Raw genomic sequence first — 19,249 nt, forward strand, 5'->3', positions numbered from 1 at the left:
GGAAACGCAAAGATGATTTCATAAACCACTACTACACACTGAAATCTCCCAGGAGAATAAATTCCACTATAACAAATGGGAAAGTAATAACTGAAGCAAGTAAAAGGCTCTCACAATGTGCGGAGACTGTCTGCTCATTCCAATCACGGTGCGGTTTATTCTCCTGAGCAGGCGTTCCATAATCAGCTGGATGTGGACAGCTGTGGGTCCCTGGGGATGTTCAATAAGGAAAATTTGAGACAATTCTTAATGGATACTGTTCTACAGAGTGCTCCCTGTGTGGGAGAACTGCCCTGACAATGGTTAATTGTTATTAGAGGACGCAAAAAAGGAGGTTTAAAACACATGAGCAATCGATTAAAGCACCGTATGTATACACTCGGTGCAAAGCTAGCATAATCGATCTACACCAGTTTCATTAGTTCATCCTGGCATAGCTTAACTGAACAGCTCTTCAGTTCAAACTGTTCTTTTCAGAGCAACTTAGAATCAATTTCCATGATTAATGTGGCAAGTAACTGTATTGTCTTGACTGAATAATGATCGTTGTCCCTATCTCATATCAAAGAAATCGAGAAACTAAATACTTTTATGAGTTGCTCCAAATAATTCAACAAGCCACTGAAGTAGCTGGGAATAACATTTTGGTCCCTAGAAAGGAAAGCAATTGCTTTCTGTACTGTAGTGATAACCACTAATTCAACCTGTCACGGCTCCTTTTTAGAGACAGCTACTTTATGGGCAAAGAGGCTCAAAGAACTCTAAGAGCAATGCAACACGGTTTCTGTAAACATCAGAACTTTGTCGTTCTTTAAAGCATCACTTGAGAACATTTCTTTGCCATAACTTCTCAAAAGAAGAATTAACCTTAATCTGCACCCTCGACAGTTCATGCTCACCACATCTTTCCGATCCAGGACTTCGAGAACACTGCTTAATAGCTGTGAGGAGGCCTCATGGTCAGGCTTGTTTGAATTGTCATCCAACTGGCCACTCAGCTGATCTATTAGCAGTGGCAGAAGAGCATCTCTGCATTCTATAAAATGAAACAGAGCACAGCATCTTGTTGGTCTCAGGAAGTTCTTCAGCATTCGGTATACATGGGTACCACACAGCAGACACAGTAGCTTCCGGCTCATAACGTCATCTTGGACACCAAAACATGCTTAAATCCACTTGAGTTACCACTAACAGACTAGAGAGTCATAAATAACCTGTAATTATATGTATTGCATTAAATAGTACACTCATGTTCCACCTCTTTCTCAATCAACACACTGGATCAGGATCCATGAGCATGAGGCATCGTATAAAGACCGAACGGCAAAAGAAGTTTTAGTTGTTCCATGGCAAGGAATATTTCTAAAGATGGATTTAACGGTAAATACCACTGATGACTGAGCTAGAGGACATGTGAACTTGAAAGACATTTTGTTTTTATGGGTGTGTGGCTCCACGCAGAATCCAGAGAGTTCGAATTTGCTACTTACCGGACTGTTTAAAGAGATCACTCTCCACTATCTTGGTCATGCAGTTCAGCTTCTGTCGAACTAGCTGGTTGTCGGGAATACTTTGGATAAACTTGCTGAAGAGGACACTAGTGTGCAAACCACAAAGCAAGCGGATGGTCAGCATTTTCACCCAACGTGATTCCAGCCTACACTTACGCTGTCCTGCACCTGGGCAAGTCAAGCAGTTTTGTCACTGTGTGGACACGTTACCTGTAAGGGGTCTCTGTGCAAATTATTACGGAGCCCTAACCTACTCTGAGGAACAGTAAGTAAAACTGAAGAGTATTCAGAAACTGCAGGCTTAAACCTCTTAAAATGAAGCTTGCATCCCAAGGCACACTAGATATATCACAAAAGCTTATAAATAGACAATACTATCTGCCCTCCAGTGCCAGAATAAGATAACTATAGTTACTTTTCATACAAAATGAAAACAGACTTTTGCAAAGCTTCCGCAGACCACTGCTGAAACTCAAAACGCTGCTATACACAATGGCAAGAGCATATCCTTCCAGATGCCCCCTTCATCGAGAGTGATGACTCATTTCAATCTGAGATGCCGTTAAATTAAATTCCATGTACATTTGCTGTCTGTCTACTGTTTATGAGCAAATTATTTGTGTCAGAACAAGGAGGCATGGCTGGGAGGTTCTGAACACCAAAGAACAGAAATCCTCCCAGCGTTGTGAATTTCCTCAATAAATACGACTTTTGTTTTCTTGGCCAAGGCTATGCCTTTGACACACACTTTGGTTTACCTCAGAAGCGATCATTAAGATTTGGTGGAAACTTGCACAGCATTTCAACACATCACACCCCAGTCCTTGAACTTTGGATTTCAGTAAAATCTCAAAGTGCCCAAGAAAGAGCAGTTGAGATGCATCGATTCCTCTGAACTAAACTAACTTCCTTTAAAGCCCTGCAAGCGCTTCCTCAAATCCATGCACAGTACGAGCATCACCATGTCATCATCAGAGTGGCTGTTTTTAGTAAAGTTTCTAAAAGTCTTCCCAACAGGCAAGCTGGGTTTAGAGGACAAACAAACTTAATACGGTTACCTGAGCTCAGCAGGGTCAAATACTAGTTTGACATCATTTATGATGCTTGGCAAATACTTCAAAGCTGCACCCTGCAAGAGAAAAAACCCAAGGACACCAAACACACATGGAAATTGAGTTAGGCTAGCTAGTTCATTCTAAAAGGGTGTAAAGTCTTAACAACAATGCCCAAAGCTCACATGGCAAATCTAGCTTTTGCCAAGAGCAAATACGCAGACACCTGTAGAGAACTGGCTTAAGGTCAAATTAATGCATCCAAAGAGCCTCCAGCAACCACACGTTTGCAGTGCAGAGCGGAAACGCTGAAGGAGGAAGGATTCGTAGCCAAGTTCTTCAGTTTTGGCAAACATCCTGCAGTTCCAGGGATTAAGCTCCTTATAGCCTCACGTGAAAAGCACTAGTCAGTTAAACTGACTCAGTGCTCTGCATACTTGAGCATGCCCACATACACACTAGCATTACCTAGGTGCTAGCATGGCTTTCATCAATGTAACATCCGGACAACTAGGTGCAACAGCGACTGAAGTCCCTCTAGGACGTTCCATGGCTGCTGCAGCAGGTACTGTGACTGAGTTGGCCTTTAAATCACCCAAGTGCTAATTAGAAGTTTAGAATCATCTTTCCTTCAAACAGACAAAAGCATGTTGGCTAGAAGAACTGAAATTAAGAAAGCAATCTAAAGGTCTCATTGCCTTTAGCAATTTAGCAGCCTCATCGCATGGCTGCTCTGCTCTTCCTCAGAGCACAAACAGAAGGTTCATAATCCAGTAGACACCAGAAAAAAAAGCAAGTATAAAGTGTAAGATACATTTAGAAACCATCTGTTTTTTCATTACTTTCATTCCCAGCATCACATTGATTTTTGTGGTGGTTTAACATTTCTATCTCCATTACCCTCAGGCTTGGTGTTACTGGTTGAGGTGTCTTTTACACTGCAGTAGATGACATCTTCATTGGCTGTCAGCTTTCATCCTCGCAGGTGCTGAAGGGTTTTCAAAGCCACAGCTCTCATCTTTATTTGATAAACTTTGGGGTTTAAATATTCCTCTCCTACTGTGCACAGTTCATTAAAACGGACATTCAGAGGTCGTGTGACTCATCTGAATGGGTTTTACACGCTTCAAAGCTTGTCCCTTTTTCTGCTTCCCCCCCCCCCCAGCTGTATCAGTTGATCTAATAAAAGATATTACCTCTCCCTGCAAATCAGGCATACCTTAATCTTGACAGCCTCCTCTAAAGGCCGGTCCATGAGGACATTGAAGGAGAGGAACAGCTTGCGTATTGCGTCATTAAATTCATCCCCATCTTCACTTTTCCCATAAAACCTACAAAGAATAGAGAAAGCTAGTTATACACATAAATCTAGGCTAACAGTTACACGTAGCTGAAATATGATTTTATCCTGCGAAACAACATCTTAATCTCCTCCTACAAAGCCATGAGTGTAAAAATGGGACTGGGGATTCTGCAGTAATTTCCTGCTGAAATCTCTTATATGGGGAAAGCTGCACTTTCTAAACTGCCACTGGAGCAAACTCTGCTTGGGTTCCACGAATCAAGTAGCTCATTCTGTATTAAACAAAAAAGCCAGAATAAACATGAGAAAAGGATTCCAAACATTCACTGTAAATCTAGGAAAACATGTTTTGAGGCTACGGCAAACCACTGCCATGGACCACATCCTAACTAGAGAACGTGTCGCCCTCACCTCACCTAACAGGTAACTGTGCGTGCGTTTGTTTCTTAAAGTGGCTCCAAATGAGTAAGTCATTCCATGCTTTCATTTTTTTAATAAATAACAGGTTCCTTTTCAGCACTACCATACGCTGCTTATGGCGTGCTACGGGTGACTAAAAGGGTCTCCTCTTCAAATTTGGTATTTCAATTTTTACTCAACTTATTTTCTCCAGCTGTAGACAAAGGGCAAAAAGATACTCCTCTTAATAATGCAAGGATAGAGGACATGCTGGAGAATATCCCCTCCAGTGGTGTTGACTGAAAGTAAGTCCACTGACTTCCAAAAGGAGACGTGAGGACGGCAACGATCTCAGACTCACCTCAGGTACAGTATTCGTGACTGAACAATGAATCGGAACAGGTACTTCAAGGCTTTCAGAGCAGCAAATAGCAATTCCGTCTTGCTGGAGTCATCAGCATTTCCCACGTAACAGTTCAGTACTTTGGTGAGTTTCCTTTGGAAATAAAACCAAAAAGAGAATAAATATAGACGCAGTTAAGTTTCTGTGTAAGTCCAGCTTCCTTATTCCAGAGAGGAACTACAGTCTAATAACTAGATAATGGACACAGGTTCCTCTTCACAGCCTATTTCCTTCTGAAATCTTTGGCTTCATGGGATGCCAGATTTTTCATAACCAGTTTATGAATTCTCAGAAACATCTACAAATTTGTCTACAAATTCCTGCTTCTTCATCTGCTTTTCTTTTTCCCTAAAAAGAAGTGTTCAGGAAGCTGGAAAACCCATCACTACTGAGAGCAGGCTGACAGCTTCTCCACGTGTTTGCATTCTTCCGTGTGGAGCACAAAGTTCTTCTCAAGCAATACTTGCCGAGTGCTCTGAGAACCGTGGACAGACGTTGCGTAAACACATTATGAGTGTTTGCTATCTAGTCTCTGCTGAATCAGAGGTTCAGGATCTGCTATGGCAGTTAATATTCAAGCAAAATCCTCTTCTCTTCATTAAACAACTCACAGCACCCGAGGTGGCGTGCGAGTGATAGCCAAGTACGCGACAGCTTTTGCACTTGCTTGCTCGACTTGCCACACTGCCGGCATCCAATTCCCTGCTTTGCCAAATCCTGGCATGCGGGGCACACGAAGGACACTACGTAACATTATAGTCCACTTGGCATCATGCAGACACCACATTGTCACGCTGTGCTGGAAAGAAAGGCAAGGGAACAACCAAGCTAAGATACAGCATGCTCATTAATCAGACAAGTGTATTTATAGTAAAGAGATATAAGAATGATGATTCTTCCACCGGTTACAGGAAGAAGGAAAGGAAATGATATGCAAGCAGTGATTGTGTGGCCAGGGCAGGGAAGAGGAAAGTAAGCCAGGAGATGAGGACTTCAGAGCTTTGTGGAACTGTGTTTTCTCAGAGTTATCTTTAGGTTGACAGCCATCAAGAGGCTGAATACTCAGGACTAGGAATTCACGCATATTAGTGAAAATAAGAAGACATTTTTCAGAGGGGAAAAAAAGAGTTTGGTTTCTGGTTTTGCCCTCCCTGTTGGCCTGAGTTTTAACATTTTAGTTGCCTGTTACCATGAGGGTAGTGACCTTGGGGTTGAAAGGCACTGGATAAGCCAAGAGATCTGGGTGTTCCTGGCTTCTCTGCCAAATTCCTGGTTATCCTTGGGCATGTAAGCCATGACTAGCTACAGCACTTAAACAAATGCCTCATTTTTAAGCACGTGAAGTCAACAAGTTGATCGAAAGGAGTAAGTTTTCACATGCACCTAAATAAATTCTGTGCATCAGCTTTTCCCTTCCCTGATAAAATAGGAGTAATGATTGTAAGCTGAATTTTTTAAACTGCTTTGAGTTCCACAGATAAAAATGCCGCAGGGGAACAGAATTCCTCCCACTGTCCATCCCCACACATCCGAATGTGAAGAATTGCAAATTTCTTCTAAACAAATGACAGTCTTATGTGAGAGTTTCAATATGTATGTGTAATCTCACCGACTCTGCATGTTTAAACCACGCCATGACATTCAGCCCTTTCCTGAACACTGTGGGCTCCTCAACCTGCCTGGTTGTAGGCAGACAGTGGAGATGAACACGCTTCTTATCTCTGCCAGCACCGACCGCAATGTCACTTGTATTATTTCAGTCTCGTATGGTTCTGGTTCTGCTCCCCGTGCTCTCATTCAAACATACCCCTGAAGTCGTAGCAGAGTACAAAGCACACAGACTATTTGTAACTTTCTTCTGCTCAAAGTACTTTTGGGGGCAGTGGACTTTTGGATGGATTGAAAAGGCTGAGCCAGATACTGGCAAGACAAAACAGTTCCATGAGCAGCAAAACCTATCAGACCAGATTTCATATGCATTTGTGTTCCTTCATCATCTTCCCACACCCCCACGCCCATACAGACTTACAATATTTTCCGTTGCCTTCTGCATATACCCATAACCACCACCCTTACCCGCCCTCCGCCCCCACCCATCTTTTAGCAGCAATACTAGACCAAAGCACTCAAAAGTTATAAGGCAGAGATGTATACTGACTGCACGAACCTGTGGCCACGAGAAAATCAGGCTGAAAAACATGAAGAGGCTTTTATAACAGAAACACACACACAGAGAACTACAGGTCAAAAGAGAGTCTGAACCACAGTCTGATACAGGATTTTCCATTACAGCAGTGTCTTTTCCTTACAGAGAAAATTCTTACAATAGAAACTTTTTACAGGGTAAAAAGGGTTAAGGTAAAAGATGAAAAAAAAAGGTAGTAAAGGCTTGCTTTCTCTCCTGAAAGCAGAGAAGAATAGGGATGGTCTATGCTGCCTTTTTCATGTCAGCATGGTTTGGCAAAATTATCATTGAGAACCTCTCTGAATTACAGCCTGTGGGTTTGCGGTTACCGATACTTACACATATGCCAGGGTGGCACTGAAGTGCTTGTAAATATAAGTTTCAAGTACAGGGTTGAAATGCTGGAACTTGATGTCTCCGATCAAAGAAATAATAAATACCTGACAAAAATTCAAAAGAAAACAGATGTACAGAGCTGCACGACCTCTAATGCAAACACACTCACTCTCTAATTACATGTCATTTATTTTGCTGGGTCATGGGTTTTGTTTGTTTTTCTTTCTAATAGCATTAATGCTACAGATAGCGTTGTTCATATTCTAACAGTGACTAAATACTGTGGTGTGTGAGACTACTCATTACTCAGATGGAAGGGAGGGCAGAGCAGCATTTAGATAGGAAATGTTAGAGATAAAAGGGAGCTACTCCACACAGCAACAGTGGTGAAACAGGAGGCAGCGCTACTCACAGTCTTTACGTGACACTGTCATAGCACAAGTTAAATAGGCACAGAGCTGCTAAAGGCCGTTTTTCAAAGCTAAGAAACGACGCTTTTCAAGCTCAAACTTAAGATTCTGATCATTTATACCAATAGCGAACGCTGAGTCCTGTTACTACAATGACATGTATTAAACCCAGGCCATTCTGACCCCTGTAATTACTCCCCCCAGTGTCAGCTGGATACATCTGACTTCACATTTCTCCCCGAACTGTCACGTACGTATTAGTCGATCAGCACGAAGCGCACAACTTCGTTACTGCACTGCACACCAGAGCCAGTGCCTTTCACACACATACTATGCAGCCTCTCCAAAGATGCAGAAAGCTTCTTCTGAAGCCTTTTGCTCAGTCATTACAGTCCTCCTGTAAAGGTTCAGAGGAGCAGTCACCCCTACTGCCTAAGTACTGGGCCGGGATTTGGGGCGCAGAGGTTCTATTCCCACCACAGCCACAAATCCCCCACCATCGTGACCCTGAACAAATCATTTCCCTTTGTGCTTCAGGGAGATAAGACGGCTTTTCTCTTTTGTAAATTGCCTTAATGCAAGAAGCTATCTGAAGAAATTACTATAAATAATGTAAACAGTTATTACTGTTCTCACTGTGGTCATTGAAAAGCTCAACGCTCAGTCCTAACTCCTGAAAATGCCTTAAGAAATGTTTAAATATAATTTATTTCTCAGAGCAAAATACCAATCCCTCATCTAAAGGAAGCACCAGGAACAGACCGAACATACGGCTGAAAAACGAATACTCTAAATCCACAAAAGACTCACTCACCAGTGCATCAAACACAAGGAAGTCATAGGTTTCATTTTCTGACATTTCCATCATTATGTTGAAAAGTGCATCAAGGGTGTCTTGCAAAAACTAGAGGGGAAAAAAGATAGTGAAAGGGTGGGAAAAGACTACGACTTCTGGAATCCTGTACAAGAGCCTACCCCTTTGGATCATTTTTCCTGTTCCAGCCTAGTTCAGTCAAACTGTAAAAGCTGTACATGAAAGAACATTTAAAAGGGATCTTAGTCCTGTATTCGTTCACATGCTTGTCGTGACCATCACGCTGCTCTCCCTCACTACAGCAAGGAGGATCTTTCCTTATCAGCTCCGAGTGACCCCACTTTCTGTTCTGTTCTGCTGCCTTTTCATCTAGCAAGAGTCCTACTGAATACACTTCATTCTGTTCACAGAGTTTAAGCTTGCCCTGGGCCAAATCAGCCACATACGCTGTACTAAGGACGTTTTACAGAAGGACTGGTTTGCAACGACAGCACTTTAGCTGTTCAGCAGTTAAGTAAAACCACAGTCTTGCATAATCTCAAAAGATCCACACTTGGAACCACAGGAAGTCTTACATCCTAAACACTTCAGCAGACTATTTTCTGAGGCACTTCCGCACATTTCAGGTCTATTCCCCACTATACTCTGACTATAAGCTCTTTGGGCCTTCTCTGCACTCTGTTCCTAGACCCACAGCAAGTCCCTCTTCACAAAGGAGGCCCAGAGCCACTACTGAAAATTAACAGTTAGGCTTTGAATGTATCTTCTATTTCATAAGGATACGGGGGAAAATAAAATTGCCACCATCTCCCCAATCCTGGTAACATTTAATTTCTGCGGTTCTGGTGAATTCCACTAATGAGAGCTCTTGGGGCAAAGTAACCCTCTTGTTCTCCTGTTGCTCAGCAGCTAGAACAGCTCCCCCAGCCTCTAGAGAGGGCTTTTGGGTACAACACAATTGCAGCCCTTCAAGGTCAGCATCAAGCATGTACTTAAGTGTCTGAGTAACAAGGAGACTCAAATCTCGATGCATACCTTTACAATTTCTCCTCCTTCCACCTCCATTAGCTTCTTTAGGTTGTGAGCTATGTTCTGAGAGTTAGAACGCCAGTTCAACAAACCCAGCAGGTCAACTAGCAAGGACAGAACATCAGCAATTAGGAACAGATTACAACAGCACAGCTGACTTAAGGGCTGCAGAGCAATACAGAACAAGCACTAGAGGTTATTTTTAGAATCCGCTTACAAGGAAAAGTCACTCTGATGTACAGAATATTACCTTGAGGTGGTTCTTTTGTCTTGGCAAGAAAGTGAAGTTTTGCTATAAATGGAAACCTCGGTGTAATTTGATAATGCAAGGCATTTGGTAGACAATTTTGCAGGCTTCTCATTCACTCAAGAGAAGTTAGCCTAAGCTAGGAATTTTATTAGAGTGCATGACTTTCCTAACTAATGCCTGTGTTTACTTCAGAGCAGCCTCTTGGAGATGGTTCTTAAAGTTAAAATTGAAACCTCTTGTATAAATTACATTAAACTGCAGAGCTGTTTATCATAGTTTTTGGACATCCCAGGACGCCAAGTTTAGTTACAAACTACTGCTGAGGCTTTCAGAGGAGTCTAGCAGGTTTCACACACATCTTCCTTGTTAATGAAATACATACATCATCTCTGTTCTCAAACTAAATTCATTTACTACCTTCAGATGTAAGAATATATGTGACACTTAACAGATTTGGCAGAGAATGCCACATTCACAAACAGAGGTTACACGCAGGAGGGCAGAAAGATGCAAACGTGCTTGGCCTGCATGTCAGAGGGGATAATGAAAGTCAGATCCAGTCCTTACACATGGGGATGTATTGGTATGGCATTTGACTTAAGCTAACTGGCCAAGCTCAAACTGCGCGCAGAGCAGCTCATGCCCACCTCCCAGCCGCTGCACAGGTACCCCTTGATGGAGCCACAGCTGGTGTCATTTTCACATGCTTCTTTCCCAAAGTCAGAGAGTTTGTTATACCAAGAGCCTTCCAGAGCTGCTGGAAATCTCACCTCATTTACCAGAACATCCTGTATTCATTCACATAGATACTTCATCCCTTGTTTTGACCACTTTGGCAGCACGCAAAGCAGAGTTACTACACAACAGCGTGCTGAAGACATCAGTTCTAACTACTACATTCCTAACAGCTAGAGGAAAGAAGATAATTAACCTCAAACATAAAGGATTCTGCAAATGCATAGCCACCGTCACTGACGGGTGCCATTTCTATACATGCCGACAAACCTGTAAGATTTAACGCTGGTAGTTCGGATAAAATATTCATGTGACATGGTCTCTAATGGCTTTGTAAACATCTTTGTAGCTTGTACTGGCAACATGACGCCAACGCTACTGGGACTGGGCTGCCATTGACACATGAAACAGCAAGATCAAAGCACTGTGTCCACACATGCTGCAATGCCAGAAGTTTTGCATAAAGCAAGTGCCCTCTTTACTTCAAATATACAGCATGCTGCTGCCAGGCTGCCAATGCAAGACCTACCGTTCTGGGTCAGTTTGGTGGAGCAGATCAAAGTGGCAATCTGGAAGCTGTCTTTTGTACTATCTTTAGTGGGTGTGAAGTTGGCTAGATGGTGCAGATTTTTCCCCGAGGGGACCTCCTTCTCCTCCATCTCCGTTTTGGTACAAGGAAGAGTTAAATAGCATTTAGCATCTTCCATTTTCTTGTTATCACCCTGTTGGTTGAACACAGCAAAGACGAGGGTTACCTCACACTGAACACACCTCATCTGACTTCCTGCAGTTCTCATCTGCAGACACGCTTCGACACAGTGACAGCCAGGGAGGGCTGTAAGCACCTCTTCATGTCTACAGAAGTTTACTCACATTGTCTGTGTTGGGCCTCTAGCTTTAGGGAACAGAACTTGCCCGTATTGCTCAGAGTGATTCGTGCCACCGAGTTTAGGAGGGTTTTTTCCCTGCCTCTCACTTTGTAGCTTTCTACTGCAATGCATTAACTTTTTCCTCTTACTGTGATTAAAGGCATCAGGTCCCTCTTCCCATCACACACTGACCCTCCAAAGCAGATGTTCACCAGGCCTGTTTGTTGTATGCTGTCTAGGTGAATGATGTTAGAGCAAAAATGCTCTAATGCAGATACATACAGAGATGTACCAGATTTGTGTTCTTGCAGACAGAAAACCCATCAGTGAAAAAGGAAAAAAAAAGGATTACTGTCGCATTATCCTAGAAAAAATATCACAAATCTCTGCTATGACAATGCTTGCTAGGAGAAAAGCCAGCCAATAGAGTGGTTTTGATTAGTTAAACAAAAGTGAAGACTGCAAGTGCGCAAGCTACCTTATAAACAATCAAATTGTGTTTGCCATCTTGCAGCGTTGTTCCATCTGCGTTCATCAACTTCACAAAGCCCATGCCAAAAGCTCTCTCAGACTTATCCCTAGCTGCAAACAGAAGGAAGAATCTTTATTAGGAACAGCCTTGTTTATGCCCATACTATCCATAATGCAGCTCTGTATGTGCAGCTTCTTTCTTTAATAGCATCACACGGTAATGCCATGGAGCTAGCAAACTCTGTAATCCACGGTAGAAAGAGCTTGCCTTTGTTCCCTCTCATCTCAAGGCACTTGGGAGGTACCTACAACTATACTGAAAAACGTCCTCTCTGAAGCGTGTCTTGCCACACGTTTTTAGTGGTTAATTGTGCTGCTCGATGGACATGTATAATTGTAAAGATATTTTGGTTGGGATTTTGCAAATCTCCTTGTGAGTACAACGTGGAAGTATGCCACTGCATCTCCGAGGTACCTTAGGAGAAGTTTTTTTAGAGCCTTTCAAGGGCTTAGTCTCACATTATTGATCTTGTTTCAGGGCTCTGAAGTCATTTGACGAAACTTCTGGCTCTAACTTTCTCATTAGCCTTTCATTAACCTAATCAGAAATCCTCCTATAGGAAGACCATTAGAACCCCACCAGGCCTTGCACTGAATTTTGTGAAGGCCTAGAAATAAATTAAAAACAAGACCATACACTGAGAAGCCGAAGCATCAACAAGCATTGACAATTGTCGTTCAAGAGGGCTAACACATTGCTCCTTATCTAATTTCAGTTTTCGAACAAAACCAACCTTTTTTAAGGCTGTAAAAAGTTTGAATTCTTTTTTGTTGCTTAGGAGAAAATTCACAACACTGGAAATAAGCAGAAATGCAAGCGCTACGCTTTTGGTGGGTACTCAGAAAATCTCGATGAGGGTAGGCTATGGTACTCCTGCAGATCTTCTTTTCTGATACTTACACTCCTGTGATGACCGATGACGGAAAGTGAATCTTAAATGGCAACGACTGACTTCTTCTATTGCAATGGACACCTGCACATGATAATACAGTGAAAAATGCAGCACCAGTACTCTCTGTCTCCAGTCAAGTCACAGCACATTCTGTAATGCACCTACTGATTTTAAATTAGTTCCATTTTCAGGACAAAGGAAGCAAGACTGTAAATTACACACGCTTACCTTTACAGTTTCATACCAGCAAGGTTGTTTGACTTGATAATAAACAACAGACTTATATTCGGAGACACCTTCATCACCAGCACCAGGATGGATAGCTTTCTTTGGACAAAAAGACAAGGGGAGGAGGGAAAAGGGAAAGGTAAGGTCTAGAATGAAAGCAAAAATTATCTCAGGTCAGAAGTTTTCGAAGCAAATAACTGTCAGTTACTATGTCGGAAGTCTGTGTTTCACAGTCAAGGGAACTCAGTGTGTGTTACCTCTTTGAAAGTGTTACAGAATCTTTAAAGATCTCCTCACATCTTATTAACGAAAAAAACAAACCCAACCATAGAATAATCAGTGAGTATTCAGATTTGGCCACTGAGATCACCTATGGTATCTCTTGTTCATTATCACACAGTTCTTGCCTAGACTTGATAAAGAGATCCCATGGGCCGGAGCTATCATCTAGCAAACACACAGCCTTGGGACCTCCTGCAAAGGCCATCATACCTCTTGGAGGTTTCCATCTTCATCATGTACAGACATGGTGACTTCTACATTCTTGGGAGTCTTCTTCTTCCCTTTGTCAAACTCCCCTTGCACCAGGGTGACATAGATATCATTTCGAACATCACCTGAAATTCACAGCGCTTAATGAGTGGTTTTATTCATACAGACAGTGGTACAGTTAAGATTTGACATCCTTGGGTAGCAGGTTATGCTCTCCTTCCTCTCAGCCTTTACTGATGCCAGTTAATTAATGACATCCAACATCACACCATTTCATCTTCATCTCAAATTATACCAAAGTCTTTAAAAATGTACCATTCTCCTTTTTTTAAACCTCTGCATTTATGTAACTTTTTTAATGCAATGAGCTCTGCAGGGCTAAATCCACTTTGAGTGGATCAAGTAGAGCAGGGTCAAACCTATATGCAATAAAAATGTCTCTTTCAATAAACAGAAGGTTTCTTTCAAAAAGAACACACATTACCATTTTTCAAAATAACAAAGGAAACTTACATTTTCACTTCTTTGACAAAAAATAAAAGATTGGCCGGACATTTCAAGAAAAACAAAAACAAATTTTCAGATGGTTTTAAAAGAAACCTGCACATAGCAGAAACTCTAGAATTCCATCTGGCTCATTCACTCCACGGAAGGGTGGAGGCATATGGGACCTACCAGGAAGGATTATCTCGGGGAATCCCATTTTGCGGGCCACAGCAGTGGATCTGTCTACAAGGTGGGAAAAATCCTTTTGAACCTGCACTAGATCACCAGGAAGCAGTTTCAGGGAGACCCAGAGACCTAAGAAAAGAAAGGTAACACTTGTTTACTGAGAAGAAAGTAGGAGGACATGAAATGTAAGCCTATGCTTAACAGAAGACTGTTTCTTCACATGATCTCCATGAACAACGCTTCAGATATCACAAGATGGTTCTCAGCTGGCCCAGTTCTCTGTCTCCCTAACACTGAGTAAGACCTTACTGGGCTAGTAGGCTCTCTGAAGTGAAATACAAACTTTGAGATGAATCGCTAGCGTATTTGAGTAAAGTCAGACACAATCAAGAGCAGAACAACCCTTGAATAATGCCGTTTAAACCCAAAGCCATTTAGAATATGCAATCACCCATGTTCACTTAAAAATATTTTATGCCCATATAGACAAGTTTGTCTTAAAATCATTGCATTACTAGCAAATAAGTCACCGGCTAGAGAAGTTCTTTTCACGCAAGTAAGAACAGCTCCTGGTTTTATCTTCCTTCTTTTTTTTTTTTAGCTCCCCATGTACTGGGATGACAGCCATTACAAAGACCATACGTTTGGCTCAGGGAAGGTAGCAAACTCCAGTGAGCTTTGATCTCTGGACTTTCACAAACCATTTATTTTCCTTCGTAAGCAAGGGGAACCCTTCCCTGCAACAGGTTTTTACATTAGCTTCTCGCCCGACTGCTGTACCTTGCCCTTTATGATTCACTTCCTTCGCTGCAATGACTTTATTGAAGACAGAAGTGAGGGGCTCATTTTCTCCGATCACATGGGAAGTTATCAGTGGGGACATGATTAGCTGTCTCTGTCTGATGTACGTTTCCATGGCAATCCTGAGACGAACAACAATAGAGACCGTGGGAGGCAGGGTAACATCAAACCAAATAGAGACAGACTAACATCAAACATGCGCTCTGCAAGAAGAGGGCTGGCCAACACCTGACTGTTTGACAAAGATTTTTTTTGGTTTTATTTTAAAGGATTCCATGGGAATATGTTTTTCTCCTTCACCTGTACAAACCCAATGGAAATACATTTAAACTCTCAACTAGGAAATACATCACACGGTGCTAGCTCAGGCTTAGGCTAAGTAACACCGCCCTAACGACTCCACGACTGCATTTGTATCATACTGAAATAGCAGCCTTGAGGACAACCATAAACATAGCCAGCTCTACTTTGTTCTCGTTCTCCACCCACAGACTTGCAGACCTGTGAGAACAAGTCCAGCCACAGGCTACCACGGAGGAACAGCTCAGCACATAGAGCCTTGCAGTCTCATCAGAGGAGGGGAGCCCCGTCTTCAGGTGCGCCTCAGAGCTGCCCCTAAGAGACTATGTAGATTAACTGACTTAACAATGTCTCCACAGGCTCCCCATCCTTGTGGAGGTGTCCAGATTTGGATCTAAACTCAGCCTCATTAGAAGAGAAGAAAAACAGCAGGGGCTGGGGCGGGGGAAGGTAGCAGACTCACATTATTCTGCAAAGGAAAAGATCCTTCTTTCCAGCCTTTCAGGCCCTGAAAGTGGGGCCAAACAAACCCCACACAATCTCCCTTGAAAATACCTTGTAATAACATATGGCTACTCCAAATGGACTGCTATATTTAGGACTGTAACAACATGACTGAGTCTACCCAAACAGTTTCATTTTAGTTACTGTAACACACCAAAAAAGCGAGCAATCGGCGAGTAGGCGGAACACACAGTCTAACCAGCAACACAGAAACGCAAAACACATTGGGGCTTGCATTTTTTTGCCAGTAAGAGGGAGAAATCCCTCTCCTATTGTCCTCTGATTCACCGTTGCAAGGTAGCCTGGAAAGTTAGAGGCAGACAATACCCATCACAATAGTGATGAGGAGGAGTTGTGTTCTCGGTGCTCATGTGTTTCTGAAAATCTTGCCTCTCAACCCCCTAACAGTTTTGAAGGTCACATCCCCCCAGACCCCACAACATTATTTTGCACTCTGCTCTTCTTTCTTACCTCAGACGATACAGGTACCTAGCAATTTCAGCTGCATTGCCAAAACTCCCTAAGCAATTTAGCCTATCATACAGACATGTAAATCGAGGGGAACAAAGGCTTCAGAGGACTGACAAAAATCTTTTCCTTCAAAGAGCTGACTACTGCCATAAGCAAATCTATTTGTAGAGACCTTGGTACACTGCCAGGCTCCCATACAAATTTGTCCTTCTCCAAAGGACAACTGCTTTAAATAAGCCAGATGTGATGAACTCTGAAGTCCAGTACTTACTGCTGAAATGGAATAAAATGTTGCTTTTCCTCATCGTCCACCTTTCCGTGTATGATATCGGTTATGTCCATCACTGCAATGACACAAGTTCATCACATGGTTTTGCCAAGCTGCTAAAGAACACAGAGAGAGCCTTCCCCTATCAGAATGGAAACAACAGTTGCTTATTTTGGGCCAATGCCACTCATAGCACTGCTCCCAGCTTACTTTTTAAAAAGCCCCTTTTCATTGATAGCTCAGGCTATGGTGGTGAACGTGAGTATACTCTCTGATAAAAACCAGGTGGGACTCAGGTGCCCATTTCAAGGCAAAGAAATTACACTTAGATTTCAAATGCAGACTATTTTGAAATTGGTTTCCACCGCAAACGCCACGCAAGTCTTTTCACAAGAGATCATAGGAATTGAACAGGAATTGGATGTCCCATTCACCAAGGCTCCTTTAAAAACTCCAGCTTTATCCCATTGGTCATGAAGATCAAATCCCTCTTCGATAAAGACCTGAGAAGCCTACTGCACTGATGGCAGTGTGTTGTCTTTTTAGGGGTGACAAAATAAAAAGTGAACAGTAACAGTATTTCATCTTCATAAGCAACTTTCATTAAAAGGTCTCAGAGGGGTACTCTGTGCTCCTCAGCATCAGCATCTCCCTTTTGAAGCCAGACATGCTGACACTAAGAGGTTAACAGGCTGTGCAGACAGACAGCGTAGACGTCCCAGTTCCTAGGCCACCGTCCCAGTCGCTGGGCCACGTTATGCTCTCCAGTGGTTGACTCTCTCATACCTGCCACACCAAAGGGCCTCCGGAGTCCACAGGTGTGTTTCTTCCCATCTTTCAGCTCCATGTGCCCCACCCGCACGATCTGACACACCAAGCTGATTTTCGGTCTGATCAAGTCAGAACTGCTTAAATCCTAGAAATTAATTAAAATAAATTTGTATCAACCTGCTTTATGAATGGAAAAGAAGAAGACAGAGCGAGTAAGGCTTTTTTGTTAGATTGTACACACACATAAAAGGAAAACTATTATTTTTTTAAAAAGTAAAACCTGCTCCCTTTGAGCCCTGGGGGTGGGGGAAACAAAACCAAACAAAACCCACCCTACAAAACACTAGCAATTTCCACACGGCAATTTCTAAACATCCCATTACTCTTTGATAACACACCCCAGCAACAGTAGGAAGGACAGCGAATGATGTTAATTGCCAGAGTACTAGATCTTGATGACCAGGCAGTCAGTTTGTGCCACCTTTGCTACTTGTCAGAAGTTATTCCATTCATGTGCAATTCTTCCATTAATATCCTGCTGCAAATAACAAACTCCAGCACAGAAAAGGACAAGCAAAGCAATGAACTGAAAAACAACTATGCTCTCAAGCCTAGATTTTTGGTACATTTAGGTTCTATCAGAGAAGTGTTTAACAGGATTTTCAGAAACGCATGGGGGAGCAACAGCCGCTGACGGTATTATTGCAAAATAACACACCTTTATTGCTGCTTTGGATTGACATACCAAAAAAAATACTTTTCAGCATCATTCCTCTGATGCTGCCTGTAACATCTTAAATGTCCATGAGAACACCCCAAAATGCCACACGCGACCCCTCCATGCTGCATGGGGAGAGGGGAAGAACCCAAAACTCAGATGTCTGCAGCGTGGGGAAGAATTTCCAGGATATAAACACAACAACTCACAGTAAAGACTGCTTGAAGGTTATTTAGTTTCTCAATCTCTTTAGGCATCCCATTACTGCCCCAACGAACCAGGTAATTTTCACTGCAAATAGAGGACAAAAAAAGTAAATTAAATAAATCAACAGCTGACATTCCCGTTACCCGGCAAAAGCTCAAAGGCATTTTGATCTTTCAGGAATATCTGAAAAATTCTGCCAAAATCTTCCATCCTGAAGTGATTCTACAGTGACTCACTTCAGTGAAGGCAGAAGGCAGGCACGATGGGAACGGGTACTCGCAGGTACTTCCCTACATAACTCTGACTGCATGTCCACACCTGATAAACTCCAATGATGGAGACAGAAGGTCCCTGACACGTACATGCTTCCGCGATAAAGTTCTTCATTTCTCCTACCAGTACAAGATGCCGAACTCTCAGGTGCAAACTTGCGCTGCCTTGACAGCAAACATCGTGCACATACACGATTTAATGGGAAGCAATTAATCAAATGCATCAAGCCTAGAGACAACAGTAGGGAAATTTAAGAACGTAAAGAGACAATCTGGTGTTTTGACTAATGTATCCCAGAAATCCCCAGCTTTAAGAAGGAGAGTGCATGGGCTCAGAACCTTGACTTCCTATCTCCTCTGAAATTAAATAACTCCCTTCCAAATCACCACTGCGGCAGCAACCAACAGAACTGAAAAACCTACCTGCTGAATCTTTCTTTCTAACTTCTATTTGCTTCTTTAGAACGACCACTGATGACTAAATTGCTTAGGCACCTATGAAAAAAAAAACACCCTACCTAATGAATTTGGAGAGATCGGGATCATACAGGCTCATTAACAGCTCTGCATCTTCTCCAATATTGCAGACAAAATTCTTGAAGTTTACATACAGGCTGTATGTATGTGTTGTGTTGAATATCGGCTGCCCGCGGAGGTCCAAATTCTGTTGCAGGGACTGCAGGGAAGAAGAGTGCTCCCATTAAAAACCAACACAGAAGAATTTAGTTCTGCTGCCACAGTAGCACAGTATCCCTAAGAGGCATGCACAAATACAGCGTACAGGATTGTACCTATGTACTTATATATGTAGGAATGTACAGTACA

At 42.5% G+C, this 19,249-nt stretch overlaps 1 protein-coding gene across 2 annotated transcripts in view; it reads right to left on the bottom strand.

Annotated features, from left to right (window-relative positions):
* DOCK5 (dedicator of cytokinesis 5) overlaps positions 1–19,249 on the bottom strand; it is an 87,454-nt gene that overhangs the window by 36,263 nt on the left and 31,942 nt on the right. For both annotated transcript variants that reach the window (XM_064472491.1, XM_064472490.1), the window contains exons 8-27: positions 18,943–19,100; positions 18,155–18,236; positions 17,243–17,372; positions 16,460–16,532; positions 14,893–15,035; positions 14,116–14,241; positions 13,441–13,565; positions 12,949–13,047; positions 12,729–12,801; positions 11,775–11,878; positions 10,957–11,149; positions 9,449–9,546; positions 8,414–8,503; positions 7,193–7,293; positions 4,627–4,761; positions 3,783–3,894; positions 2,570–2,640; positions 1,491–1,597; positions 900–1,036; positions 115–210 (exon numbers count right to left, since the gene is read on the bottom strand). In XM_064472491.1, the coding sequence (XP_064328561.1) occupies positions 115–210; positions 900–1,036; positions 1,491–1,597; positions 2,570–2,640; positions 3,783–3,894; positions 4,627–4,761; positions 7,193–7,293; positions 8,414–8,503; positions 9,449–9,546; positions 10,957–11,149; positions 11,775–11,878; positions 12,729–12,801; positions 12,949–13,047; positions 13,441–13,565; positions 14,116–14,241; positions 14,893–15,035; positions 16,460–16,532; positions 17,243–17,372; positions 18,155–18,236; positions 18,943–19,100 (2,253 nt within the window). The remainder of the gene's footprint in view (positions 1–114; positions 211–899; positions 1,037–1,490; positions 1,598–2,569; positions 2,641–3,782; positions 3,895–4,626; positions 4,762–7,192; positions 7,294–8,413; positions 8,504–9,448; positions 9,547–10,956; positions 11,150–11,774; positions 11,879–12,728; positions 12,802–12,948; positions 13,048–13,440; positions 13,566–14,115; positions 14,242–14,892; positions 15,036–16,459; positions 16,533–17,242; positions 17,373–18,154; positions 18,237–18,942; positions 19,101–19,249) is intronic.

This window comes from Phalacrocorax carbo, chromosome 24, assembly GCF_963921805.1.
Source record: "Phalacrocorax carbo chromosome 24, bPhaCar2.1, whole genome shotgun sequence".
Classification (NCBI taxonomy): Eukaryota; Metazoa; Chordata; class Aves; order Suliformes; family Phalacrocoracidae; genus Phalacrocorax; species Phalacrocorax carbo.